The sequence below is a fragment of the Haemaphysalis longicornis genome, unplaced genomic scaffold (assembly GCF_048455015.1).
Source record: "Haemaphysalis longicornis isolate Haplotype H1 unplaced genomic scaffold, Haemaphysalis longicornis Haplotype H1 scaffold_1, whole genome shotgun sequence".
Classification (NCBI taxonomy): Eukaryota; Metazoa; Arthropoda; class Arachnida; order Ixodida; family Ixodidae; genus Haemaphysalis; species Haemaphysalis longicornis.
The window spans coordinates 150119191-150147184 of record NW_027526203.1 but is presented as its reverse complement, the minus strand read 5'-3'; the positions used below and the strand labels follow the sequence as shown (position 1 = coordinate 150147184).

The 27994-nt window shown below is 46.9% G+C and overlaps 1 protein-coding gene across 1 annotated transcript; it reads right to left on the bottom strand.

Moving 5' to 3' along the window:
• Positions 1-168: 168 nt before the first annotated feature.
• Positions 169-26491, bottom strand: LOC144155137 (uncharacterized). The gene is made up of 2 exons (XM_077686408.1): positions 25382-26491; positions 169-213 (listed from the first exon to the last, which is right to left on the bottom strand). Exons 1-2 carry the CDS (start codon positions 26489-26491, stop codon positions 169-171), a joined length of 1155 nt encoding a protein of 384 aa, XP_077542534.1.
• Positions 26492-27994: the final 1503 nt, after the last annotated feature.

Genomic DNA, 27994 nt, shown 5'->3' with positions numbered 1-27994 from the left:
ATCTCACTTCTTGCACGCCAATGTGATAAAGCCTGTGGCTTCCAGTGCTCACTCACGTAAAAATTCTCAGCTCCTTTTCTTCACGCCAAACGACACCTCAAGGAACACATTCAAATAGTCTTTGATAGCCAGGCCACCACTTCAAGCCCCAACATCAAGATCCTGGGCCTACATCTTCAGGCCAACACCAAGAGTGAAGAATCCGTGCAGCGCCTGAAACACAGCATCAATAAAATCATACACATGAACAGGCGAGTTGCCACCAAGAACCGAGGCCTCAAGGAATCCGATACCTTTCGATTAGCTCTAGCTTTTGTCCTCTCGAGAATCACTTACGTCAACCCCCTGTCTTCTTCACGGCAACGTGGACACAAAGATGCTTTATATAATGCTTAGAGAGGCGGTTGAGCAAGCCGTTGGTCTTACCATGAGTGCGTCCACAGAGAGGCTGCTTAGCACGGGGCTCTACAACTCTGTGGAAGAGCTGATAAAGGGCCATCTTTCTATCCAGAAGCTCTGAATGAGCAGAACTGCGGCTGGCCGCCGCATCCTTCACCAGATTGGCTAGGCAGCACAGAATGTCACTGCGCTTGATGTATTCCTCAACCTTTGGCGGGAAGAACTAAAGATTCTCCCTTTGATTATGAATATGATACCCTTACACGACGATGGTCGCTGACAAGCATGGGCTCAAGCGCTCAACTCCACCCTCGTGAGGATCATGCAGTTATCTACACAGACGCCTTCAAACATCGAGGGAAGCAGTACGCCATCATCGCGCGTACCTCCATAACCAACCTCCGTGCTTGTGCCTCACTCCAGACGAAGACATGACGACAGCAGAAGAGGCACCCATCGCCTTGGCTCTCACTCAACTAGGGGTTCGGAAGATACTCACCGATTCCCAACAACCGTATTGGAATGACCAGTCATGTTTGGTGTCCCAACCTGCACTGCGTGTGCTAAAAAACCATTCCTCAAATGGTTCCATTCAGCTCATCTGGACACCCGCTCAGGCTTCCATGGAGGGCAACGAATGCGCCCACCAAGCCAGCACTTTTACCCCTCGTGCTATCGAGCTGCACGAGGACTGTCACCCGCTTGTCTCGTTCAGGGACATAACCCAGCAATATCGCCTTCTGAGACAGACCCTACTTTCGCCTTACCCTGACCTTTCCATAGAACAACAAACTACCCTACGAGTCATACAAACCGGCTCCTTTTCACACCCGATGCGTCTTTACTTAAGGAGCCGGATTGTATGACTTGCAGGGTAGTTTGTTGTTCTATGGAAAGGTCAGGGTAAAGCGAAAGTAGGGTTTGTCTCAGAAGGCGATATTGCTGGGTTATGTCCCTGAACGAGACAAGCGGGTGACAGTCCTCGTGCAGCTCGATAGCACGAGGGGTAAAAGTGCTGGCTTGGTGGGCGCATTCGTTGCCCTCCATGGAAGCCTGAGCGGGTGTCCAGATGAGCTGAATGGAACCATTTGAGGAATGGTTTTTTAGCACACGCAGTGCAGGTTGGGACACCAAACATGACTGGTCATTCCAATACGGTTGTTGGGAATCGGTGAGTATCTTCCGAACCCCTAGTTGAGTGAGAGCCAAGGCGATGGGTGCCTCTTCTGCTGTCGTCATGTCTTCGTCTTGAGTGAGGCACAAGCACGGAGGTTGGTTCTGGAGGTACGCACTATGATGGCGTACTGCTTCCCTCGATGTTTGGAGGCGTCTGTGTAGATAACTGCATGATCCTCACGAGGGTGGTGTTGAGCGCTTGAGCCCATGCTTGTCAGCGACCCTCGTCGTGTGAGGGTATCATATTCATAATCGAAGGGAGAATCTTTAGTTCTTCCCGCCAAAGGTTGAGGAATACATCAAGCGCAGTGACATTCTGTGCTGCCTAGCCAATCTGGTGAAGGATGCGGCGGCGAAGCCGCAGTTCTGCTCATTCAGAGCTTCTGGATAGAAAGATGGCCCTTTATCAGCTCTTTCACAGTGTTGGAGAGCCCCGTGCTAAGCAGCCTCTCTGTGGACCCACTCATGGGAAGACCAATGGCTTGCTCAACCGCCTTTCTAATCATTATATAAAGCATCTTTATGTCCTCCACCTTGCCGAGAAGAAGACAGGGGGTTGATGTAAGTGATTTTCAAGAGGACAAAAGCTTGAGCTAATCGAAATGTATCGGATTTCTTGAGGCCTCGTTTCTTGGTGGCAACTCGCCTAATCATGTGTATGATTTTATTGATGATGTGTTTGAGGCGCTGCAAGGATACGTCACTCTTGGTGTTGGCCTGAAGATGTAGGCCCAGGATCTTGATGCTGGGGCTTGAAGTGGTGGCCTGGCCATCAAAGACTATTTGAATGTGTTCGTTGAGGTGTCGTTTGGCGTGAGGGCGGACGACAAGGCGCTGATATTTTTTACGTGATGAACACCGGAAGCCACAGCCTTTAGCACACAGGCGTACTAGAAGTGAGACGCCGTAGGTTGGTGCGAGCTTCCTTTAATCGCTATCGCATGGCATTCAGCGAGAAGGCAGGGGTTAAACGCGTAGATGTGCCTGGTGAGTGCACCCCTTGTTTTCCATTCTCCGCGTGGGCTCTTAGCTAAATTGGTAAGACAACGGTCTCTGGCTTTGTTACTCTATTAGTTCCAGTTTTGATTCCTGGCGGTGCCAGTAAATTCTTTTAGTTGTTCATAGGAGTGTTCTGTTGACACGAACGGTCACGAAAGAACCCTTCGGGGTAGAGGTAAAAAGCTTTGCTCTAAAAAGAAGCAAAGATTATCGGCCATATGCTCAAGTGATTCGTCAGCCTCTTTACACACGCTTTATCCTGTGTGTTCTTTTTTAGCATAATATTGTTTGTAGAGGTGAATCGATATTTTCTTCTCCCTATCCGCATGCGTGCAGTTCCGTGTGGTCTTCCAGTTTCCTAATAGAGGTTGCGAGTCAGCGCTTGTGTTGCTGCTGTTTCTGTTATCCCATTCCTTTCTACGCCCTGTTGTTTGTCACGATGATTTAGCAAGTCGAACACCTTTCAGTATGTTAATGGAATACATAAAAGTTTTTGCGTGGAACCATATTTGCACGTACTTTTATTATGGCAATAGTTTTCACTCGTCGATCCTTAGACCAGGCTGATTTCATATATCAGAAATGGGAGGCGACCTAAAACGTAATAAGAAGGAGGGAAAGTGTTTTATTGAGCAAAAAAAAAAACGAAAAATGGAAGGTCTGCGTAAGTTTCCTTAACCAGATATGTGGTCTGTCTTCTACTTTCAGAATCCCGTGGTAAAATGTTCATCAACTGTGCCCTCAAGTACCTGTGGTTGTTATTTACAGAGGCAAGCCACCGTGAAAAGCAGGTCTGTGCATAATAAAATGAAGCTGTGACGTGAGCGTAGGGTTTGGCATTACTTGCACATTAGGCAGGAAAAGTGTCACTTCAACCACTATACATATATCCATTATCTGTCAAGACAGCTGCCATTCCAGGAAAATTCTCGACCCACATTTCTCCGCGTTACGGCTCTGCCCGCTTCTGCACCACCATTCTCACTGTGACGGTCATGCCGCCATCTGCACCACCGTGCTTCCATATTGCGGGGTGCCCGATAATGCCCGCGTCTGGCATGGTGGTGTATCCCGCTAAAATATTCCACTATTTAGGCCGGCAGCAGCTTCCGCTATGCCCAGCGTGGCGGGATATCGGAGAGGGCATTGTCATTTTTTTCCATCAAGAAACTCTAATCTCCAGATAAAAACGCTTCTACGAGATCAGCTATATTAATATATTGTCTGGAAACCATCGCATAGCTCATTTCTTAACCAAAGCAGCCCCAAGACGCTCTGCACGTCTTTTCCAAGTTTGTGCTTTGGAGACGTGCGCCAAAAACGGTGTATGTTCGGCTACAGACTCTCAAGATTGCGACATGGTATGCTGTTCTTTCAGTCTATGATCGTAGCATCGCCCGAGCCAACATTTTGAAATAATTCCCATTGAACCCTGGACGCGACACCACTGAGTGGGTGAACGATGTTGACCCCAAGCGCAGATTTTTTTTGCACACAGAGCTCCACGACAGCTCACAAATAGCAAGGCAAGACAGACGACAGGCGAAAAAGCGAAAAAATAGGTTCGAAGGTGAATACAAAGCTGGTGCTTACTAAATAATTGACTCGAGTGGAGGTTATGGCAAAAAGACTAGTATTGTTTTTCACCTCTTTTGGTATTACAAACGCCATTATCTCACATCAGCCTTGTTTTATTACATAAGTACCATTATTTCTTATCTCCTCTAGGATAACCGTTGATTTTTTTATCTGTCGTGTACTAAAGTTGTCACAACTACTATACCAGAATTTAAAATATGCACGTAACGGTTATTTTCGTGACACATTTTTCAATATGAAAATAAAGCGGCAATTTAACTTCAGCCTGCTTTTAATAATTCTGGTACAGTTAAAAGAGCACAAAATATGAAAGAAAATAATTTATTCATTATGTAGATACCTGTATTATATACCGAGGAAAAGGGGCCTGAAAATGTCCGTTAATGCATGGGAAGTATAGGGCTTACCTTGCGCTCTTAATACCATTCCCGCAAAGCAAGGCCCCCATTGTAGGTGTGCAGGTGGTCCAGAATTCCGTTCAGGGGCTTGTAGCAGCTCTGTGTAAATCAAAATTGTCAAATACGCTGAGAATAACTTGTGGAACAAGACGAGTACGCAATGCAATTATCTCCAAAATAATTACCGACAGAAGCCTGACAATCTAACGCAACTCGTTGGCTTTAGAGTTAAACGCAAGGCTAGGATCCGCTCACAAGTGGCAACGCGATGGTAAACTCCGTAACGGGGATCATTAGTGTTCCGTGAAAATTCTGAAGTTGTTAAAGGGGCCCTGAAAGGCGTTTTGAGCACACTAAATGAACTAGCGCAATCGTTAGATTGGGTCGTCAACGTCACCTGTACCAAGTATTACTCTTTTACGCGCAGCGGAAAGCTCACACTTTTGTTGCAAAGTTTGTCACTTTTTTCTCACCCTTCCCTTCGTGTTTTTGGACGCCGCCATCTTCACATGTCTACGTCATCGATTCCCAGATGTTCGTCATGAGCTAGACACCCTGCTATTGGGCGACTTTTTCACGCACTTCCGGCAAAGAGATGAGTCGTTTGCTCAGCGTCGGCTCGCCGGCTGATCTGCCAGCGTAGTGCCGGAGTGCTTGGACATTTTACGACAAACGAAACAAGTGTAAACAAACGCTTAACCGTTTGTATTGAATGCAACACGGCCATAACACGACATGGATATTCTCTTTCCTGAGTACGTTCCATATAAAAAGCGTTGAAACCTCGTGGCACTTCTTTCGTGCAATCGCAGATAACGCCCTAAGCCGAATGCCCCGGTTTGACGCACACATTTTATTCAACTTCAAAACAATCCAGAGATGCGTTTCGAATGAACACAACATGCGTTGAAATTCTGAACCGCGATTGAGAGACGATGGGTTGCCTCCTCGTGCCCGTCGTAAATTCGGCACTCTCCTCGCGCGCGGTATGCGGGGACGAACAGCAAGTCACTTAACTCTGGCGCACAAGCCGAGATGGCTTTTAGCCACGCACACTGCGCATACCCCATGCGAGGTTGAGTCGTACGTCACTCGAGAAAGATAATCCAGAACATGGGAAGCACTATTCACCCGCAGAAGCACAACGTCGCATTTCATCGCGAAACAAAGGCGTCCACAACACACACACCATCACCTGCTGTAATGCCAAACGCATCTCGCACTTCCCAATGGGAGTGAGTGGTACGCCTGCAGTGCCCACATGTCGCGAGGTGGTGCCCCGAGCTGAACCGGGATCACGGAACCGTAACGAACTTCTAGAGTGGTTTGTGCCTTGTTGCCAAGGCTACCGATGTTTGAGATTGTCAAATAAATGGCGCTCGCTCCTGCGCTAGAATTAGAGAGTACACTGTACTAGAAAGCTCAGAGCCGCGGCGGAGCATGTTTTGCCCACGTTGGCGCTCTCCACCACACGTCGCCCCAAGCTGAACTGGTCACATGATTGAAGCGTTTTGTGCGCGGGTTCTGTATCGTCTTAAAATGTCTTTTTCACATGCCGCCGGCAGGAATTACCACCGCTGCAAAATAAGACCCGGCACCAGCAGGGCCACATCTGATACGGCGCTTTTTGGATAAACAGTGCGCGGCGCATCAAAGAGAACGAGCGCACGATCCTCCCCGTGCGGCTGCGAGTTCACCGCCCAGCAAAGTACACCGCGAAAGGGCAAGGCCAGGTCGCCGCACACATGCGGCCAGATTTTTCGTTCGCTTTTCCAGCCTTGAGCGGAGTGCGGGATTCATGGTGTCAACAGAGCTTGCCCATAGCAGACGGCAGTATGAGCAGCGCAATAGCGGAAGTACGTCACCGCTGAGGAGCGCAGCATCATGGGAGGCAAGGCTCCCGCGCCGTCAATAGCGGAGAGAAGTCGAAAGGAGGAGGAAACGCGGAGCGACGATTATGCGCGGTTTTTGATTTACGATTTCTCAGCTAATACTCATCGCTTTAACAAAATTCTTGCGGGAGGAGATTGCTAATACATTCCTTTATTTGGTTATATGTACATCCATGCATCGGCGGAAGGTATTTCAGGACCCCTTTAAAGATGGCGCGGTAGCTTTCACCCTGCTTCATTTCACAGAGAGGTTGCTGTAAATTTGTACATTTTTATACAGGATTGTTTATTTAAAATTGTAAATACGAGTGCCGCCAGAAATTTTCGCGTTCAAGCTACTTCGTTGCTACGAGAAAACTTGAACTATTGTCGTAGTTTTCATAAGAAGAATGCTATGCATCAAATATTTTTTAATCACTGGTATTCATGCACATGAGATCAGACATGGCAAAGTTTTGAATTTAAAGTTCGCTGTTCCCAACGAAAGCAAGAGTCAGTTTGTTTTTTGGCTTTATACGCGAAATGAGAGAATGATGATGATGATGATGATGATGATGATGTCCTCAAAAATTTTGCAACGTACCCACAAAGGGGGATTGGCCAGGGCATAAATCGGTGGTTAAAATACGTAAGGACCTCAAAATACTCAACTATTCCCGGAAAGAGGCCGTAAAAGGAAACTTAGTAATGAATAATAGCCGAACTACCCATTAGTCAGCACGTTTCAGGAATTGAAACGACATGAATCAGAAAGAAAATTTTGAATGCAATTATGACCGCAGGGTAAAACTTGTACGTACTATGCTTCGTCGTTTACTATATCAAGCCACTTTCAACCATTTGTGGAACCAGGGGCTTCGGAATGGTTTTGAATGTAGGGGGGCTAAAGGCAGTCGCCAATGGTGGCGATGAGAAAGAAGAAAGAAAAATAAATGATACTGGTGACAATGCCAATGATAATTACGGTCGTGGGGATTACAAAGATGATTTCTTTTTAGGTTAAGGGAACCTTTTGCTCAATTCCGATTTTTCGAGGGCTTAATGTTTATGCGGGCCGAGGCAGTCTTTTATTTTAGCCCTTTGTGGTTTAATAAACCAGATTAGGTTTTTTTTCCAGCGTCCGAAAACTTTTTTCAGAGGTCGGATCCAGCTTTTCAAATTGAGCCTATAGTCTAACTACTTTTGCTTTGAATAACTCATTTTTATCCACATCAAACATTCTGCATTTGATATGGTTAAAAGATTATTTGTTTGTTTAGTGAAAAGCAATTCTACCATCCACTTGGCGCTGCAAAGGCCCTTGCAAGTGCCTGCAGGCCATATACAACCAACATCGTGAATAAAAACATGAGAAAGAAATCATTTAATTTCCTTACAGGAACCGGAAAACTCTTATGATAGTAACGTGTCACTAACAAGTTGTAATAAGAAAGAAAACTGTTCGAATAGGGAATTTTAAACTAATCAGCTATGGCAGACGAGACATGTGTTCTGGCGAGCGACTCACTCATGTTCGGCCTCGCACTTTGGGCCACTCCAGCAATTTCTTGCGTTTTGAATTAATGGCTATACGCATCGTGCCAAGACCAGACAGGCTGTTTGGCCCTTCTATTTAATAATCCGGGGTGCTGAACGTCACCTCCTTCTGTGGCCCTTGAGCTCAACGGACAAGAAAATAATCTCGCTGGCAAGTGCCACGCGTGTTTACGGCCGTATAGCGAAATAGCGGAAGACTGCGAAAATGCACCGTTGAATCTACAGTGGCTGAACACGAAGTGCTCCCTTGCACCGGTTGTTTTGCACGCTTTCGTGCGGAAGCCAATCCCTTCCCGGGAGATTTGCATATGAGGATGCTGAGCATCCCGGAATTGTCGGTGACGATATTATTAACCTTCCGCTCTAAGCACAGTGTGCGGAAATATAAGTGTCGCTGCTGTCAATTCGTCTGGACAGCAACAACGCTCGGGGCGTATGACACAACACTCTTTTAAAATAAGTGCTATAAAAGTGTGAATTTTTTTTTCTGCGTATCACTCTTACGCAAACGCGCTTTGTACAAGGGTATTTACATGTGTTTATGCAGGATAGCAACGTACCTTTTGTCTTGGTCTGCAAAGAAAATATATCCTGTGCATTTCAGAGCACTTGACGATGTAAAGTGCTCTACTGATTGTTATATTGGTGTATTAAGAACAGACAGGCGCCAGGAATCTCGTTACTATCTGGCGTAAACAAAAGGCAAACAGGTACTCTCGTTCACCATCTCAGCTGGAGGAACGCCTTGCGCACTCACCGTGTTCTCCTTTCTTAGGGTAAGGTATTTTAGTCACACCTTTACACTGCTCTCAAGTGGAATGTGGGACTCAAGTTCCCCACACTGGGTTGAACCATTTCACCGCAGACTGTTGGAGCTGTGCCACACTAAAGTAGAATGTGATGATGCTGCGAAGCCTGTGGACGCCTGCACACCAACCCATCCCGTGTAACGCGAAATAAATTTAGACGGCTACAGCAAGTTACAATAAATGTCCGCGTCTGGCTGATTACCAGCAGTGTCCAATAGAACCACAGTAAAAGGTGCGTTTAGATGATTGAGTACCGTTAGCCTATAGTGTTTTATTCTTTGTAAGATTGCCCCTTGGCAGCAGTTGTTCCCTCTTCCTTGTGCTACGCAAATTGTTTTACCGAATGCCGCATCCAGCCTAATTTTTATGTTTTCTCATGCTATATGTTTTTCATAGCAACTTGTAAGAACTAACTCGAGGTCTGTCTTTTTACTCTAGCCCCCCCCCCCCCCCCCCACCTGCCCCCGCTCCCCCTCCGAAACTGCTCTGAAGCGTCAGAGTAGAAATTGAAGCGGGCACTTAAGTATGAATATTAGGTGGTTTGAAGGTACAACCCTAGGGATTATCCAAGGCTTGTTTAGAGCTACATCGTGTTTGTGTGTCTTCCTTCCTTTCAGCAGTTTTATTGGCTTTCGTGTTTTTCCTTTTTGTTCAACAGTAGTTTGCTTTTGAAATAGAAAGACGGCACCGAGCAACTAATGAAAAAGAAAAAAATTAAACGACGTTTTGGCTCCCGCACGGGAGCCTTGTTCACAATCCCGTGCCATGTACCGTGCGGGAGCCAAAACGTCTTTTAAGTTTTTCTTTTTCAATACTGGGTTGGTGCCCTGTTTCAGTCTCAAATGTACGCTGCCGACAATACGGGCATCCGTTAAACCCTTGACTTCACCAATACTTTGCTTTGTTTGCTTGTTTTCTGTAAAAGTAAGTAAAAGTGAGTAAGTAAAAGTTTTCTGTAAAAGTGAGCCCAATGGTTAGCGCACGTGCATCTTGCTACAGCGACTCAAATTCAAGTGTGGCACATACCCAACAGTTTCATTTGTTTTACCTCCCCAGCGATGGCCATTTTCGCACCATTCATTTTGAAGATGAAAGTCGCTCTTCTCGTTTTATGAGGCATGTAAGGCATCGTACTAATATTCCAGATATTGTCAAACTTTGGCAGTCATTGCAACGGGTACCTTAGCAATGTCCTTCTGTGCACCATATATAATTTTTGCCATAGGGTACGCCCGTCTGGTCATAAACCGGTGACACCCACCCACAAAAAAACACTGCATACTTCTTTGCGCAAAAAAATGCATTTTACACTTCATGAGCTTCTCCATCATGTTAACAATTTATTGAAACTTCTTAGTTCTGTTGTCATGTTATTTAGTTTCTTGTTTTTGGTACGCTTCTTTGTACAATTGCCCGCCTTGCTTAAGACCGTAAGAAAATCACAATTGAACCGGACTGTGTAAGAAAATCACAATCAACCATTTATAAATAAGACACGAGAGAAGCTTATTAATTGACGAATGCTGCTATTGACAAATACAGTACAATATTGGCCATTGTAAGTATGTGAAGACGTATTTTCTTACAGGACATTCCACTCACTAAGTAATTGGTGCAGGTGGGCTTCACGACAACGCCCTAGAACGACCATTCAGCGTTCTTAAATGTGCGAATTTGGCGAATGACGAAGCCCAGCATGCGATTAAAGTAAAAACTAGGATCTACACTGGGACAACAGCGCACACGCACGCTTTGCGCTGTTGTTACAGCGCAGATCATAGTTTTTACTTTAATCGCATGCTGGTCATCGTCATTCGCTGAATTCGCGCATTTAAGCACGCTGAATGGTCGTTCTGGGGCGTTGTCACGAAGCCCACCTGCACCGCTTTCTCACAGTGCAGTTAAGGCTGCGTTAAAACTACACAAATGTCATTCATTTGTTAGCTATTCTTTCTCGTCGCATATATACATGCATTCGGTCGAAATCAGTTGTGCAGTTCCTACACTTGAATGTTGAACGTGACAGAAGCTCCCGGTGCTTTGGTTAATATACTGAACGCTATAGAATTTTGCGGGCGATTAAATTCTAATTGATTTTTCTTCTTCAGAAAGATACCTTCCTGTACAATAGAAAAAAGTAATGACGCAAGAAACATGGACAAATTTGAACAAACATAAAATAAACACGAAACATGAACAAACGAGAAACGTGAACATGAACAACTATTGAGGAAGCAGCTCGAAAAGATGCTTTAAAGTTTATCCAAGTTATGATATCATTAATTAATATCTGGTAGTGGATGAATTGCCTTTTGAGGGTGAAAATGATGTTTATGCAAATGTAGTAATTATTGTTGGCTTAAATTTGTATTGAATGGGGCTTTATGTTAGAAACAGCTTCCAAAACTACATTTCCTTTCAAGAGATCGTATGTTATATGACATGCCGTGGTTCAAATTGACTGCTCCTGTATGAAGGAACATTTGTTTTTGGTTCCAGAGAATTTTGAAGCAGCCTAACACTTTGAAGGATGCGGGTGCTTGTGCTTTCCCTCGCTGTCATTCTTCTTAGCGGTAAGTTGAAGAGGGCCAATCTGCAAATAACGCATGCAGTAACAAAGCCTCCGATAAGAGGTGCTCGGTGGTGTTTTTTTCTGGCTTACCGAGTTGCTGAGAACTCTGCCTGCTTTCGTATACTTCAACTAATGGCATGGTTGCTGCGACGATAATTATTTTTCTTTCTTTCCATTGCTCCTGAACATGAAAACACAAAGGTGACAAGCTTGGTTAAACGCTCGCTCCACACATCTTCATTGTGGAGAGTGATGATGTAATAGCTGCAAGCAATAAAAAACTGTTCATTAGTACGCACCTGGGCCAAGTTGTGCCCCTATTCACCGCAACAGCGATGATCTGCAGCATGGTCGCAGACAAATGTTCTGCACGCGTCAACGTAATTTCCAAAAGTTAACTGTTGAACATTAGAGTTAGGGTCGGAAGAACAACTGCGACTGCAATTCGTGTAAACTCAAAGTGAGGACGGCGCTTTAAATTTGTTGCGTGTATGTATATATGTATGTATGTATACATATATATACACACACAAATATATATATATATATATATATATATATATATATATATAGTCGAACAAAAGAAGTTTCCAATGGTCCAGAAAAAATATCAAAAAGTAGAGTCCGACGCAAGTCTCAAAAAACAAAAACAAACATGTTTACTAACGTTTCGACTGGTGGTCCAGTCTTCATCGGAGTAACATTTACAGTACACTGCAGAACGCTTTTATAGGTATATATATATATATATATATATATATATATATATATATATATATATATATATATATATATATATATATAGTGAATCAGAAATGGGAAATGAGGGGCTCGGTGAATTTAGCCCCTCACTAAGCTCCCTATGGCACCAAGACTGGCAGTCTTGGTTAGGGAGCTTAAGAGGGTTAAACGCTGGTTGACCACTCTCGACATGTCGTAGACGCTCGAGTCTTGGCGTGGGGATTACAAAGAAGGTCCCCTTCACCCCGAGAATTTAGAGTGGCGCCGGCTACCACCCCCAAGCACAGGAAAAAATTACATTGACATAAATACCCCAGAAAGCGGGGGGGGGGGGGGGGGAATCGCCCCGCCGGTAGCGTAGTAGTTATAGCACCAGACCGGTATTCTGAAGGTCGTGGGTTCGGATCCCACCTGGCGGGCATTTTTTCTCCGCTTTCTTTCTTTCAAAATTCTTTATCTGTTTCAATGACCTACCACAACCTCCCCTTTGCTTTCGGAGGTTTTCTTGACTGCCAACCCTTATTTCTGTGTTATTTCTACGAGCCCCTCATTTTCCTATTATGATTCGCTACATGCATAGGGAGGGCCTCTGTTCTGGCAGTCTTGGTGCCATAGGGAGCTTAAGAGGGTTCAACGCTGGTTGACCACTCTCGACATGTCGTAGACGCTCGAGTCACGGCGCGGGGATTAAAAAAATTTCCCCGCATTTCCCCGAGGGGAAGAATGTGAAAGTGCGAATGCAGGAGTTGAATTTGCGCGGTTCGGTAATGTTCGCGAAAGAGAGATCACACACACACACACAAGTACAAAGAAAGAAAGATGCATTTATTCACAGACACCTATTTGTGTTGTCGTTGTACTTGATTGCTAGAGCGGATCTCAGCTTTGAAATTTCGTGTCAGTACTCTTTTAAGCGGGTGCATTAGCCCTTCTCACGCCCGATTCCTGGCCAAACCCCCACGTGGGTATGTGCCATGCACAGACACCTATTTGTGTTGTCGTTGTACTTGATTGCTAGAGCGGATCTCAGCTTTGAAATTTCGTGTCAGTACTCCTTTAAGCGGGTGCATTAGCCCTTCTCACGCTCGATTCCTGGCCAATCCCCCACGTGGGTATGTGCCATGTCAGCGGCCAGGCAGCGCGCGCCCATCTCCCCCCGTTGTCAAGGAAGACGAGGAGATTCCTGGCCAATCTCCCACGTGGGTATGTGCCATCTCCCCCCGTTGCCAAGGAAGACGAGGAGCGCGCGCACCCGCAGCTGTTGCTATGTGGACGGACGGCGGTCAACGGAATTCAGGGTCGCTTATAAAGTGCATTCGCACTTAAAAGAAGGTCCCCTTCACTCCGAGAAGTCGGAGTGGCGCTGGCTACCACCCCCAAGCACAGGAAAAAATTACATTGACATAAATACCCCAGAAAGCGGGGGGGGGGGGGGGGTGTCGGCGTGGTGGGCGGGGAGAGCCGGCGGCAGCTCGCATTTTCGGTGCTTGCTGTAAGTGGATTCAATCGTTATATTCGATTTCGTGGCACTGGAGCATTGTAATAAGCGGTTTATTTATTTTCCCATGGAAAGCATAGAAAAGCGGACGGTGCTGTAGCTGTTCATCGTTATATCCGAGATATTCTTGTAAACGGTAGCGTTATAAGTGGACTTGGCTGTATATATATATATATAGTAAAAAATGGGTATAGCTTCTAACAAAACTGTTTATTGGTCGACGTTTCCATCGGATGCCGATCTTTCTCAAGACAACATTTCGTATTTCTGTGCACGTATTTATAAGCTCGTCGTCCAACGACGCCGAAAGAAGAGAGAGGGGGGATTTGGGGAGAGAGGTAGCAACAAACACGCTCTCGGCGAGGTGAGGTGAGGGTTTGCAAAAAAAGAGAGAGAAAAAAAAGAAAAGAAAGAAAAGGCAAAACAAAAGCAAACCTAAACATGCAGAAAAGAGAGAGGAGTACACAACTCTTTCAAAAACACTGTCCTCCATCGTTCGTCAGCTTGTAGAACGAGTGACAGGTAGCGCCCGCTTCAGAGGGGGGCCGCTCTGCTTAAGAAACGAAAGCGCAAAGCAGTAACAGGGACCCTCTCACACCATCACTGGGAGGCACAGAATTCTAATGGTAACTGACCTTACGGGAAGAGTTTACAGGAAGCGGTCGCAGCCGCACACATATCTCAGTGACGCCAAACCTACAAAACAAACAGGCAGGCTCGTTAAGAGTGTAGGTACGATCTCCGCACTGTGGCTCAAAGCATGCACGATTCTGCCTACCGGCAGGACGGGCGAGTGCCATTCATCATTCTTAGCTCTATTCTTCTGCCCTGCCCGGGCAGCCGACAGGGTCGTCCCTGACCATGAACCAGGGAGAAGGAGCTTAACTAATCCTCTAACCGCACGCGGGAGTCGCGTGGGTCCTTTGTTGGAGTAAACGGCGGCGGGCGCCTCGATGTTGTTTGTGGCATAGGCCGCCTGTGCGGACACCCCAGGAAGAGAATAAATAAAATAAGAATAGCTTGATTACTTGTTTAAACAACACAGAGACTTAATTTAGATAGGGGATTATTCTGCAGCCAGATTATCAACAGCATGTATAGACGACATAATGCCCGGGCTAACATTCATTCCTGCCTTTACGGTGTTGAATTTGTAAATAATGTCCAACTGCCCCTTTTTGCTGAATAGGTAGCAGGATCCGACTACTTGCTATAGTATTTTCATGTAAGCACGCTTAAACGGTTTGTTCTTGCGTGACGCGAGATGCAGCTGTTGCGTTGATGTCTGCTTTTTCCGCTTTGCTGCACAGTTTGTGGCATGCTATCTTGTTATCTGCTTTATGTATCGTCATACCAGCGTAATTGGTATGCTGTGGATGACACACAGGCATGTGGCGCGGAGCTTGCTCACATGTACACGCATTCGAACTGCTTACTTGAACCATTTGAAGTGAATTTACAGCACTGAGCACTAATGCTGCTGCACCAACGCGACAGACCGAGGGCAGCGACACGGAACACCGTTAACGGTTTTTGTATTCACCGTAGGACAGTCGCCATCACTTGACCTTCATTTCGCTTGTTTATTGCCCTCGCACTACCTTAACCCAATCCGTTCAATGCAGGACATTATTTATGACCCCCTCATTTAAAGTGACAAAACCATTCGTTTCGGGAGCCCTGACAAAATAAAGAAGCATGGTCAGGCAGTTTGCTTTCATAAACGCGCAGCCAATATGCACGAGGACTTGATCAGAATTTTGAAATGAGAGCCTTCCTACCTGAATAGTGGCGATGCTCCAACTTTCAAGCCGACAACTAAGGCTTCAGTAATCAGGTACGTTTGTAAGGCGCAAAGGCCAAATGCACAACAACACAGCAACCAAAACACGAACAGGTATGGCAAACTAGGGCCGCACTATTGGATCGAAACAAAACACGGTGTCGCACTGCTGAGAGCTGTCACAGCACTCGCAAAAAAGGGCGCTATTGGAGCCAGAACTGTTACAAACAAACGCCTTTCGGCAGCTGTGTGTTCTGCATTGTCTTATATAATATCTAGCGTAATCGTATATCCCAACTGCCCACTAGCGTAGCCGCCGTAGCAGAGCGTGGAGGTAGAAAGCTCAGTAACATATCCGAAGCTCACTTCTTACGCTTATGGCTGGTGCCGGGCCCCGAAGTCCCTCACCCACAATTTTTCGTTTTGGTACCTTGGTTTTCATTTGCTGTAACCCCGAGGCCCAGCTGCAACACACGGACAGACGGTCGACATGTTGGCGCCGTATTCCCGCTGGAGGCCTACCAGGCCGGCTTACAATTGCGCGTCGGGTACGGAGGGTGGGAGGATAACGCCAAGCAGACTAGTTGTTTCATGTTTCTATTGTTTGGCGCTCTTTGCCCTTAGTCGGCCTTGCGCCATTAAACTCCAAACATCATCATCATGTTTCATGTTTCATAAGCGAACGCTTCATATTGTTAGCTCCAAGATTTCGCAGTGCGAGCTTGCGGTGAGAAACACCGCGGCAATTCAGATTCAATTCAACTTCTCGATGCTGTTCCCCGCCTGCTGGCCTGGCCCCACGGCGCCTGCCACTGAGAGAGACGCCAGTCGGCCATCGGCGCCAAGGACAGTTGCACAGAGAAAGCTATGCCTCAAAGAGCCTGCCGAAGCACCAAGAGCCGACCTAACGGCGCCACTGGCCAGACGCGCTTGCGCTTAAATTTCGCACGCGCTGCGGCAGGCTGCGCGGATTCAGTTACTCGAGATGCCAGGTATGCGTTCTAGTTTTTGTCGCCGGTGCTCCGTTTGGGATATACCGACGCAGTCGTCGCCACAGACTAAGTAGCCGGAAGGCGCCAGCAATGCATAGCCGTCGTCTAAAAATCCCCATTTCATTCCCATTCCATTCCGGGCAAAATGTGCTTAATTCCATTCCCATTCAATTCGTACGAGCATGGTCCGCATTCCATTCCCATTCCATTCCGGCATCTCGAAAAGGTGGAATGAATCCGGAGTCATTCCAATTGCGGAGGGGTAACTCCGCAACACTGCAGGGAAGGGTGAGAAAAGGGCGACAAACTTTGCAACAAAAGTGTGAGCTTTCCGCTGCACGTAAAAGAGCAATACTTGGCACAGCTGACGCTGACGACCCAATCTAACGATTGCGCTAGTACATTTAGTGTGCTGAAAACGCCTTTCAGGGCCACTTAATTATTGTTTTTAAGTTTTTGTATGCGCGCCCGACCGTGTAAACCTGAGAAATTAGAATTTCGACCATGTCTTGTTTTATGAAACGCGTTCACTGACTATTTCATCAGAATTTTTTTAGTTTGTGCTTCGTCATGGACAAATCACTGACTTACCTTCTAGGTAACTATGGAATACTGGACATGAGGAAACGGCACATACACTAACCAAGGGCTTTATTAAAAGCGGTCCCAACGTTTGTTAACCTATTCTGCTCCTTAATTGGGGGTGCTTGTGTTCGACGAGAAGCCGCAGTTAGGAGGTTTTTTTTTCTACTCGTTTCTTGTCGCTGCGTGTCGGAGGCCGTGGGCGTAGAGGGGAGAAGGGCACTTAGGGATCTATTCGGCCTTCCCCGAGTCCCTTGTATGTACCAGGACCCGAGGAGGATAATTTGGGAACATTTTTTTCAGTGCAAATCACATGCGTGCCCTCGAAGTCAATCTTTTTTGCTGACGCGGTGTTTGGTCAATCAACGCCGCCTGTATAAACAATGCCTAACGCGTGAGCGAAAAATGGCCAAACAGCCACTCTCCTGTTGCTCTCTCCTACCCTTCCCCGCTCCGTAGCCTTCCAGCGTGCTGTCGTGTCCGCCAGCCAGCGCCGCTTCTCGGAAACTATGCAAAATAGTGGATAGTTTTTTAGCGTTGCCGAGGCTACGCTCCTACGCCTTCTTGTTTTTCACCATGCCTGTCTGTCTTGGTCTGTCACTGATAAAACTTCCTTTGTCACGAAGCACAATCCCTTGTGCTGCCGCAGGCTGATGCCGGCTTTGCGCGCTTATCTACTCGAATCACAGGCCTGATATTTTCTGAGTGGGGCATCCCACCTCTATCCCCTCCGCATTTAGGTATTGTTTTGAAACCGCTGTTCGCACTCCGCATCGGTACGCACTTCTGAAATTGAGGACTGTACTGTAGAGCGCCCGGACAACGTGGCGGGATCCCAGCTGCTTATCCTTTTGTTTCCTATAATTTTCTGAAGTTTACAAGCACGTGATATTATTGGAAAGTAATCGTAGAAGTGAACGCCTGAACAAAAAACGTGCACGCAAGTTTTTCTTCTGCAAATACTCCAGAAAGAAAAATATCAGTAAAATAATGGCTGCCCCAGCAGAAAAAATATCGTTTTTCTGTTAGCTATACGTCTACCCGACAATCAGTATGTTCTTACACTATTTCAGTCTGCCTCCGTCTTTATCTTTGGAAAGATGCAGCAAGTATGAAGCGAGCGACACTTTGAACGAGATCCCCAGTGCGCCACAGAACTAGCGCCCCGTCGCGGCTAAGATGTAAGCGAAACGGCCCTTGAAGCCCAACAGGCAAGCTGACAGACGCACGTCGTAGAAGTGGGTGCAGCGTTCGCGACTCGCGAGCAGTGACGTAAGGCGAGATGTCCGCCGGCAAGCGCCACATAGCGGATCAGTGCCTGAACTAAGCGTCCCTACCCTTCCCATTGAAAAGCGTGCGACGCGTCAGGCAATGTTAATACAGGCGGCGTTGGGTCAATGCACTGTTCTGCATGTAAGACTTGAGTTCATTGTTCTTGTACTGTCGGAGGTGTTCTGGGATTTTGCGGGTTTCCCCGATGTCAATGGCGGGGAATTATGCCCAATGCATTTTGTAAAGTTTTACTCGCAATTTTGTGGTCAGGGCATCAGCCGCCTGAAGATTGTGACCGGTTGCTGTGTGACGAAAATGCTTTGTCGCTTAGTTGATCTGTTTGTTTTTTTACCAAAACGCCCAGAAATGGTAAGGTGTTGTCCGTGTAGGTTTCTATGATGAACTGAATGGCTGGCTCGGTCCAATTTAGTTGAGACAGAATGTTATCAGCTGTTGTTTCTTGGAGAATACAAAAAAAATTGGCTCCAATGCACGCTGTGAAGGTGGTTGGAAAGCAAAGCTGTGAATGACCTCCACAACAATTCCACATGCGACGTCACTTTAATTCACACACGCTCCTCTAAAAACAGTGAAACCAGAGATTCTACCAACCGTTACTGCCGTTACCAGACGTGACCCGAACGCAGCAGCACCGGTCACTACCGAGCTCGAGCGGCGGACGCCGCCGCTGTGTCCCGCCGTCCGTCAGACGAAAGAAAACGGAGAGGAACGCCTTTCGAAGGGCGAGACAGCAGTACCTAGCCATCCTGATGTGCTAGCTTGGTGCTACACCATCGCGCGATACAAGCGCCGACACCGAAACAATCCGGCATGTGAGCTTAGGGGTTTCTTTTTATACAGATTTTAATGAAATAGTTTAGTAAGTTTGAGAATTGCGAGAAAGCAAACGAAACTTTTATCCCTGTCCCAGATCCTTTATCCCTGTTAAAACACAACCGAATTGATATTCGCAGCCCCATGCGTGACAAGCAGCGCGCAAAAGGTGGCATTTCTCTAGCGGCCAGATGTCTGTAAGTGGTCTCTACATTTTGATTTCCCGCCCTGCAAAACATTCCTTAACGTATGTTTGCCGTACGACCACTTAATTCCGTCGGGTCCGGGTTACCAAGAGGTGCTGCCGAACAAGTTATTCAAGCCGTACGAAGTAAGCGCGCAATAGACGCGAAGCTACGCCAAAACAGGTCCAACACCGTCGCTAAAGCAGATGACAAAGCCGACGGCAGGGTCCCGCTGACGCGGCCACCGGGATGAGCACCAGGAACGCTGGGTAATAACGCCCTACCACTGCGCCGTGCACACTGTGCTCCGTGAGTGAAAAGTGCCCTCTGCCTCCCCAGCCGCGTTGGGAGTTTCTTGTCCCGCGCGCCACGGAAGAACTGCTGGCTCGTAGAGGTAGAAAGCTTCGCTTTAAAAGCAGCCGACGATTACTGTACTCCTTAATGCGAAATTTGTACGCCGCGCGAATCAGTCTTCTCGGTCACGGCGCATAGCTGCCGTGTCTCAGGAAGCTTCCCCCTCACACTTTTGCCATGCGTCTCGCGACGCATGGCGAAAGTGTGAGGGGAAAGCAGGGAGAGAGATGATGCCATGCAAGCGCGTCCGCCCTCCCCTCACAATTTCGCCAGCGCCCCTCTTCCATTTTCTTTCTGCTTTCCGTGCGGTCGTTCGCTTCCTCTGTTACGCAGACATCGCCGTTGGCGCCGCCAAGCCACCGTAGCGGGCGCCAAAGTGGTGCGCACTAAAACAGTCGTCAACGTAGCAGAGAAACATCTTCGATTGCTTGGAGAAAGTTTTCCAAGTGGTTCTTCAACCTCCTGAAGTACAAGGTTCACTGTAGTTACAGAAATAGCATTTCCCATCGCACTTCAAGGTTGATTAAAATATTTTTGTTCGTAACAGAAATGTGTGCTCTTGGGCAGAACTGCAAAAATTTCACCACCGCTGAGGCGGGCGTAGTGCTCAGTTTGTAGTCGTTGTCGAGGGCACCTGTGGCTGTTGGGACGGCCAGGAAAACCGAAACGCTGGTGAAAACAAGGCGACGTCGAAGGAGACGGGTATGTCGTCCGGGTCGATCGGGACTTGGCAAATAAGTCTGATGAAGTGGCCAACATTTCTGGCGCGTGTAGATGCTTCCCGGCGAGAAGGATTAGCATCTTGTGAAAGAGTTGGATAGCGCTTGAAAAGGTGAAGCCTAAAGTCCACAATTCGATCTTAGGTGAGGGGGCTCCGCAGGGGTAACCTTTAAGGCCATTATTCTGGAACATAACAATTTTAGATCTCCTAAGCAGCAAATTATCTAGCAATGTATTTATCCAGGGTTTTGCCGTCGACATAACCTTAGTAATAAGAGGCAATTCAAGAGGTAATGTTGAGAAAAAAAGCAACCGAAGCGCTGAAATTAGTATAAAACTAGGGAATAGACAAAGAACTTACCTTTAACACAACAAATCAAAATTTACTGTAATAGGTGACAAGTACATTCAAGACCTCCAATTATCAAACTAGGAAACAAAAATCTTAAATTCTGTAAAAAAAAATGAAATATTGGGCGTCTATATAGACAACAAGATCAGTTTTATCCCTCATATTAACTATGTAAAGGAAAAAGTAAACCAAATAATAAACAGTCTAGAAACATTTACAGCATACAACTGGGGGCTTACCAGCAAACACCTACAACAAAATTATATCAGAGCTATAGAAAGGGTCATAGTTTATACCACTCCAATTTGGTATAAGAAACAGATAGTAATGAGAAAAAAACTAAGAAGTATTCAAAGAACGAGCCTCATCAAAATTACCAAAGTATTTAAAACAGTAACCAATCCGGCCTTAAACATTATAGCTAATGTGCCACCAATTAATCTAACGATCAAACAATTAATCTAAACATTTAACGTACTTTCGCCGGAAAAATGTTCACCTGGAAAAACCGCGCTTTTACATAACACCAAATAAGTAATAAAGTAGATATATGGTAGCTGCATCCAGCAGATAAGAGATCTTTTACCTATATTACTCAACCAATTTCGCAGACAGATTTAGATTTGGCAGTATTTAAAGACGGCTCGCAAGGTAAAACTTACAAAGGAACAGCTTTTATATTTCTAGATAAATCCGCCAAATAGTAGGAACCAAACAATACAACCATCCGGAGTACAGAAATAACTTTGAGGCAGAAGCAATCGCGATTTTAAAAGAAATTGAATACCTCCAAACTAGCTTCAAAGAAGGTAACGTACAGTTGTATACTGATAGCCTATCTACCCTAAAAGCAATTAGGAATCCAAATAATTGGAACCGAAATATAATTAAACATAAAAAAATGGTAAACAAAATAGAAAACCAGGTCAAAATAACGTTAGTTACATTAAAGGTCACAGTGGCAATGTCGGTAAGGAAATAGCGGACGAAATGTCTAAAAAAAGCAGCAAGACATGGCGAAGAAATAGACTGGCCTATTTCGCTACAATTTATCAAAAAACAGCTCAATATTAACCTAAGAAAACATTGGAATGTTGAGTGGCAACAAGAAGGAAATAAAAGCTACTCATTCCAGTGGGTAAAAACTGTTCACGAAATTCCGGCCCACTTTCCCACCAACTGTTACACCTAACCATTTATCACTAGACACGGAAGATTTCTTTTTATTTTCACAGGTTTGCCATCACAAATAATAGCAAATGTAAATGTAACCCGCCAGTAGACAGTTTCCACCACTATTTACAGGACTGCCCCAAAACAAATTAACACAGAGAACAACCTCTTAATATCTATAGAAATTATCTCGCTAGGAGGAAACCAGAGCTAATAAAACATACAGAAACATTAAAAATTTTAGACGAAATGACAGTACTAATTAACGCTAGTATTCAACAATACTAACCCCTCGAATATCTTGTCACGATTTCACACACACGGAGAAATAAAGTTAGCGACAAATAGCGCGATAATACCTTTTAGATGTTTTTATTGATCTGTGTTCTTTAGTGAGTCCTTTTTCTGCTGAATTATCTTGTGTAACTCCCTTTCTACATTTTTTGTTATTCTAAATCCAAACATACAATTTCAATTTATTTAATTTACTCGTTATACCTCGGGGGAACGGGAAGGGTTTCTGTGCATGAGCCCGTTTAATAAAGAAGTGTTTATTCCTTTAAAAATGGGAAGTGCCGGGACATAGCTTCGGGGTGTGAACTTAAACGTGATGCCCTGCTGATTTGTGATGGTCGGGATTCCAAAATATGGGTTTAGTTCTTATTCGGCTTCGTTTTAAAATACAAGGGCACAAGGTCTCAAGTAAACCCTATAGAAGTTGAAAATACCAATTATTGAAAAGTAGTACGCTTTCGAGCACAACCGTTGTGGAAAATCAATACACAGCGCCTAAAAAGCCTTAGAATACACCGCATGTACAATTTATTTCTCGCAAGTGCCACGATCCAGCTTAAAAAATAAAACCACGCGAACTTTGCTGTGATACGCCTTTTTTGAAGACGCTGAAATTTGGAGGAGAAAAATGTCTTATGAAACATAAGCAAAAACGAAGCAAAACGTGCAGAACAAAACAAGCACCGAAAGCGGCTTACGCACTGTAAGCCACTTACGTAAGCCACTTACAAAAGTGGCTTACGAAAGTATAGTTACGCACAACTACCTTTCACACATGAGCACAGCTGATTTGACGCAGCGTTGTCCTGGAGGGAGTGTTATAGCTAAGAGAGGCCATGCTCCAAGAAACGTGATTTACGGTTCAGCTACAAACGCCTCCGGTGAATAAGCCCACAGTTAGAATAGACGACGATGTTGAAGATGCTCTTTCATCGAAGGCACGTAGCTGACGGTGGTCTACTGCACAGTATTTGATGATGGTTGGTGTTTAATGGCGCAAGGCTGACGAGGGCAAAGAGCGCCAGATACTTCACAGTATTTACACTTCATTACAATATTTACAATTCACGTACAGCAAACAGCGCATTACAGCAAATTAACTTACAGCAAACAACTATTCCACGAGAAGAGCTCGGGACGAGCCCGCATCAAGTGGGGCTCCTTCCTTCTCCCCGTCCTATACAAAACACTATGGTTTTATTAAAATAATCGCGCCTCCAAGCAAGACGGATTCAAAGATACAGAAGACGACACATAATAAAAATCACTGGCGGTTTATAGGCCACACGGCAGTCAAAAGGCGGCACTCTTAATTAGGCACGTGGTCCGCACCTTTTTCCAGGCTTCCTTCTTGTTCTCACGCAAACCAGAAGTAAATACCAAGAAAGCATTTGCCCCGGAAGCCGCGAGAAGAAACAAAAAACTAACAAGAATTGACGCGTTGTTCCGCGAAATCTCTAGAGGCCTCAAAGGGCCCGAAAAGCCATACATCCTATTAACCAGACATGTACACCCAAACAAAAGAGGACAACTAAATGCCGTTACTCGTTCCTCGTTCTAAAAGTAACTAAGTCCGTTACTCGCTACCTCTTCTCGGAAGCAAACCATGAGTTACCCGAAAGGTAACCAGTTACTTTCCACGTAACTGTGATGACCAAAGGCAGAACTATTTGTTCCATGGTTCATTGTTTTCTTCTTGTAGTCGCTGCGCTTAAGCAGTAGCTGCCTCTGGAAGTTTTATTCGGTTGTTTCCCCGCTTTCTCGCAAATACATCTCCGGCGACGCTGAAGAGTCCTTCTACCGAAGCGCTCGAAGGAATGGCAGTGTTGTGCTTAAGGAAGATCTGGTGAGTTTTCGGGAACAGCGCCTCCGTTGCGGTGAATGAATACCCATCCGGCGCAAGGCCCTCCGGTTTTTTTAAGTGGGAGTACGTACATCACTCGTGATGATCCCGGCTGTTGGTATTTCGGGTAGGGCGCCGTCAGTTGCGTAAATTCAATGCTACCACAACGGGCCCCGATGAGCGTGGTATGATTCACAATAGAAATGAGGCCCGAAACCACCTGAATGAAGAAAACGGCGCTCCTACTTTCGAGGCGAACATCAGCGCATCGTGCGATAGACGCATAAACAGGCTAGAATAAAGCCGTGTTGTCTACGTTACTCCTCATAAGTAACGAGATACTGTTCGTTACTTGGCCTTAAAATGTACTAAATACATTACCCGCTCCGTTTTGAAAAAAGTAACTAAATACGTTACGCGTTACCTAAAAGAGTAACCAGGTAGACGTAACTCGTTCCATGTAACGCGTTACGTACAGTGCTCAGGGATTGAAACGCGACACTGCAAGCGCGTGGCCGCCGGTACATGCAGCGCCGCCCGTTGACGCCCATGGAAGCTATGTGTTGCAATACCGCGAGGATGAGAGCGTGTTGACCGCAGGTTTACTGCTTCCGGTTGCCAATGAGCGGGACTGTGCTTCTCCGCAGCGACAGCGGGGCCCTGCGAGCCTGGGCGTGGATGATGGCGAGGGTGCAGAGTACGGGGACTCGAAATGACATCCAAGTTGCGCCCCGAGTGACATCCGATTTGCGCTCCGACCGTCATTCGATTTGAGCCGTGAGTTGCACCTTGATTTGCAACGAGAGTCTAAATGAATGACAACGCGGGTGTATGGTTGGCTGCAAGTTGATTTGTTGCCGTACTGGGTGGTTGTTGCTGGCTGTGATAAGTTTCGTGTTATGTTTCCCTTTCAAGATCACGGCCTTGTGGTCTGTGAAGTAGAGAGTGAGTGGTTGGGGTCAGTTCAAAGTTTGCAAACGTGAGGTCTATGCATGTTCCCCTGGTGGTTGTCGGTTTCATCCAGTCGAGAGGCGTGCAGCGCAGAGCGTACCGCGTCACCATTAACTGGGCTGACCAGCAATCGTTCGAGCTGACGTTCATAATGTCAACGTTGACGTCTCTCAGTAGAACGAACGGAGCGTTGCTGTACTTGGTTTCGTAGTCTTTCATGGCCTGAGTGACGTATCATTCAACGGCGCCCCGGGAGGGATTCGGAGCCAAGTACATCGTGATGATGACAATTCCGCTCCCAAGTTTGATTGCACGGTCTTCTCCGTTGTTGTTGGTGTGAAACTGGTTCGGCGGAGGTAAGTGAAGATTCTCCATGTTCTCTTCTTCCGATGGGGGCAACAGGATTCTCCTGGATCACTTGCAGTACCGCCTTCTGGAGGTTGGACATGCCGCGATCAGACTTGTTTACGTGGTCTACCACGTACGTTGCACAGGCGTAATGATCGAGTATGACCTGAAAGTCCATGTTAGAGTCTAGCACATTGCTGATCCACGGGTTGAAGGCGTTGACGCACTTCTGAGCGGGTGTCCTCCGATGAAGAACGCACGGTCGCCTGAACCCGGCCCTGAGAATCTCCATGTACTCCTTGTCAGACTCGTTGAAGTGAGCGAGGAACTCTTCGAGGGAATCGAACTCTGCCCGTTCTAGCGCATCGTGCATCTCTTCGTACCGCTGTCGAAGCTTCTCTCGGCATGCCTTCTCGGCTGCGGCTTCGCTTGCAGGGAACGGAACCACGATTAGCGTCTTGTTCCTAGGCAGGAAGGGCGCCCCGAACCTGCACTTAGTCCCGCTGCGCTTGTAGCACGTGTGTGTGTGCGCGTGCGTCTGGGTGCGGGGCCTCTTGAGTAGATCCGTGTCCACCGAGAGTAGCGACTCGATCATCTTCAAGGTTTCGGGCATGTCTCCGCACAACTCTTCGTCGGTGGCGTTGTCTGGCCAGAGAATGACGTGAATGTGTGGACTGCCTCGCTGTTGGACCTCGACTCGCTTGAAGATGTCAGTCACGACATAGGGCCTGAACGGAGAGATGTGATTGTTTTTGAGAATGTTGAGGATCACGTCAAAGATTCGATGCGAGTAGATGGCGCATGCAACCGGGTTGTTGTTACAGAGCTCCACCCGTTGTAGGCTGCTGAGGTCGTGCACTGCTCTCGCAATGCCTTCGGGTCCAACTCGGAGACGTTCCAGCATTTCGACTAGCCTGTCCCAATGAACTTCCGAAGCAGAGAGCGCGAGGAACGTGTGTGGCTTCCTGAGTTGGCGTATCATGGCAAAGAGTTCCTTGCGCCGGTCTTGCCAGTACTGCACCGTGTTTGGAATTCCCCGCATGAAGGCCAGGTCTCGGTTGCCAACATCTTCGAGGAACGCGGCTCCGCCCTGTTCGTGTTCGGCGGGAGTGATCTTGCTGGTGATTGAGTTGGTTCGGAACGTTATGGTCTTGTAAGCAACGTTGTTACGCATGACTTTCATGGCCATGTAGAGAACGTGTTCGGGGTAGACTCCGCGCCGATCCGTCAAGAGAATCTCCCTGCTGGCCTTGACGAACGGGGTCGGTCTCGGTCCGGTGATCGTCCGAGGTACGCCCAAGTATATCTGGGGGAAGGAGAGCTCCTCACCGTACTCGTCAAAGAGCAGGGAGACGGGTGTATTGCCCTCGCCAAGCACCAAGTCCAACGTGTGCGTGCCTTGCACTAGACCTTGGTACGCAGGGTGTGCTGCCTCCGCGCATTGTGCCCCGTCATCGTAGGTCATAGTGTGGCTCATTGCGTTCAGTGGCATGGCCATTGGCAGGGGGTCTTCTAGGTCAGTTATTTCGGGTGCGGGTTCGATCTCGTCATCGTCGCAAGGCAAGTCGTCGTCGCTGAACTGCGAGAGACGGATCCACTCAACCTTGATGATGCAGTATCTGTAGAGTGGTGAGTGCTCCAAGTACCTCAACCAAGCATGCACATTTCGCTTCTTGACTAGGCCTTACTTGTACGAGGGTTTGCTGATGAGCCTGCGCTTTATGTGAACCTCGATGGCAACGTCATCAGATATGCTTCTAGGGAGGCACTGCAGCGTGTCCTGCACGTCTATCGGAACGTTGACTACTTGTCCCTTGATTCCGTACTGGTAGTTTCCATGCGTCAACCACCTGACGCTCATGAACAGAAGACGAGGAGCGATCAGCCGTTCTCCAACGGGGTTCAAGGGGGGTAGGTCCTCTGGTTTGGGTGGGTAGCGTACCCGTGTGTCACGCTCATTACAGGAACGTTGCCACCGACCAAGGATTCTCTGCAAGGGGAGGAAACCATGTACTCACTGTGAACGATGGTGGAGTCGGGGAAATGTTCCTTTAGAACTTCAATGGCGTTGGACCATGACTGTGCGTGGCGGATGCTGCCGAACTACAACCGGTCACACACCTTGCAGCTGTACCGCGAGTTTCACGTAGAATGCGCCTTTGACGTTTCGCCGTGGCTTCCCGCGCTTTAGTTTGCGAGGTTGATTGTTGCCTTTGTTGAAGTTTCGCCGCGGCTTGTCGCGCTTTCGTATTCGGAGAAGCTTGTCGTTTTGCCGCCGCTTCCCGCGCTCGTAACTCCGGATCCATTTGCCGTTCTGGTCCCTTTGCCTCCGTTTGCCGTGCTTTCGTATTCGTGCAAGTTATTGTCTTCGTAGACGTTGAGCTGCACCATGACGCTTCTTACGTTCATTTCCGTCCATGGCGGGAAGGGGGTGTGTGATTTCCGGAACTCGCTTATATGCGTGGTGCACCGTGGCGCCATCTTGTGTTTACGCGTACGCCATCTTAGTTCGATGCAGTCACTGTGTATTACAACTTAATCGCAACCTGACTACTCCGGTTTTTTGGCATTTTCTCGTTGCTAGGTTATGTTTGTGCCTGTTTTGGAGTGTTTTGGAGTGTTCTTCTACTCTGTTAGGTAGTTTCCGCACAGATTTTCGCTTGATGGTGGTGTGCGCACGGATGGACGCGGA

Bases quoted from the DNA above. Each gene is read 5' to 3' on its own strand.
- LOC144155137 (XM_077686408.1), bottom strand. From the start codon at position 26,491: ATGGCCATGAAAGTCATGCGTAACAACGTTGCTTACAAGACCATAACG. The intron at 214-25,381 runs GTACTGCAAGTG...GCTGTGTTTCAG, and splicing joins TGTCCAACCTCCAGAAGGCG to GCGCTGCACGGATTCTTCAC.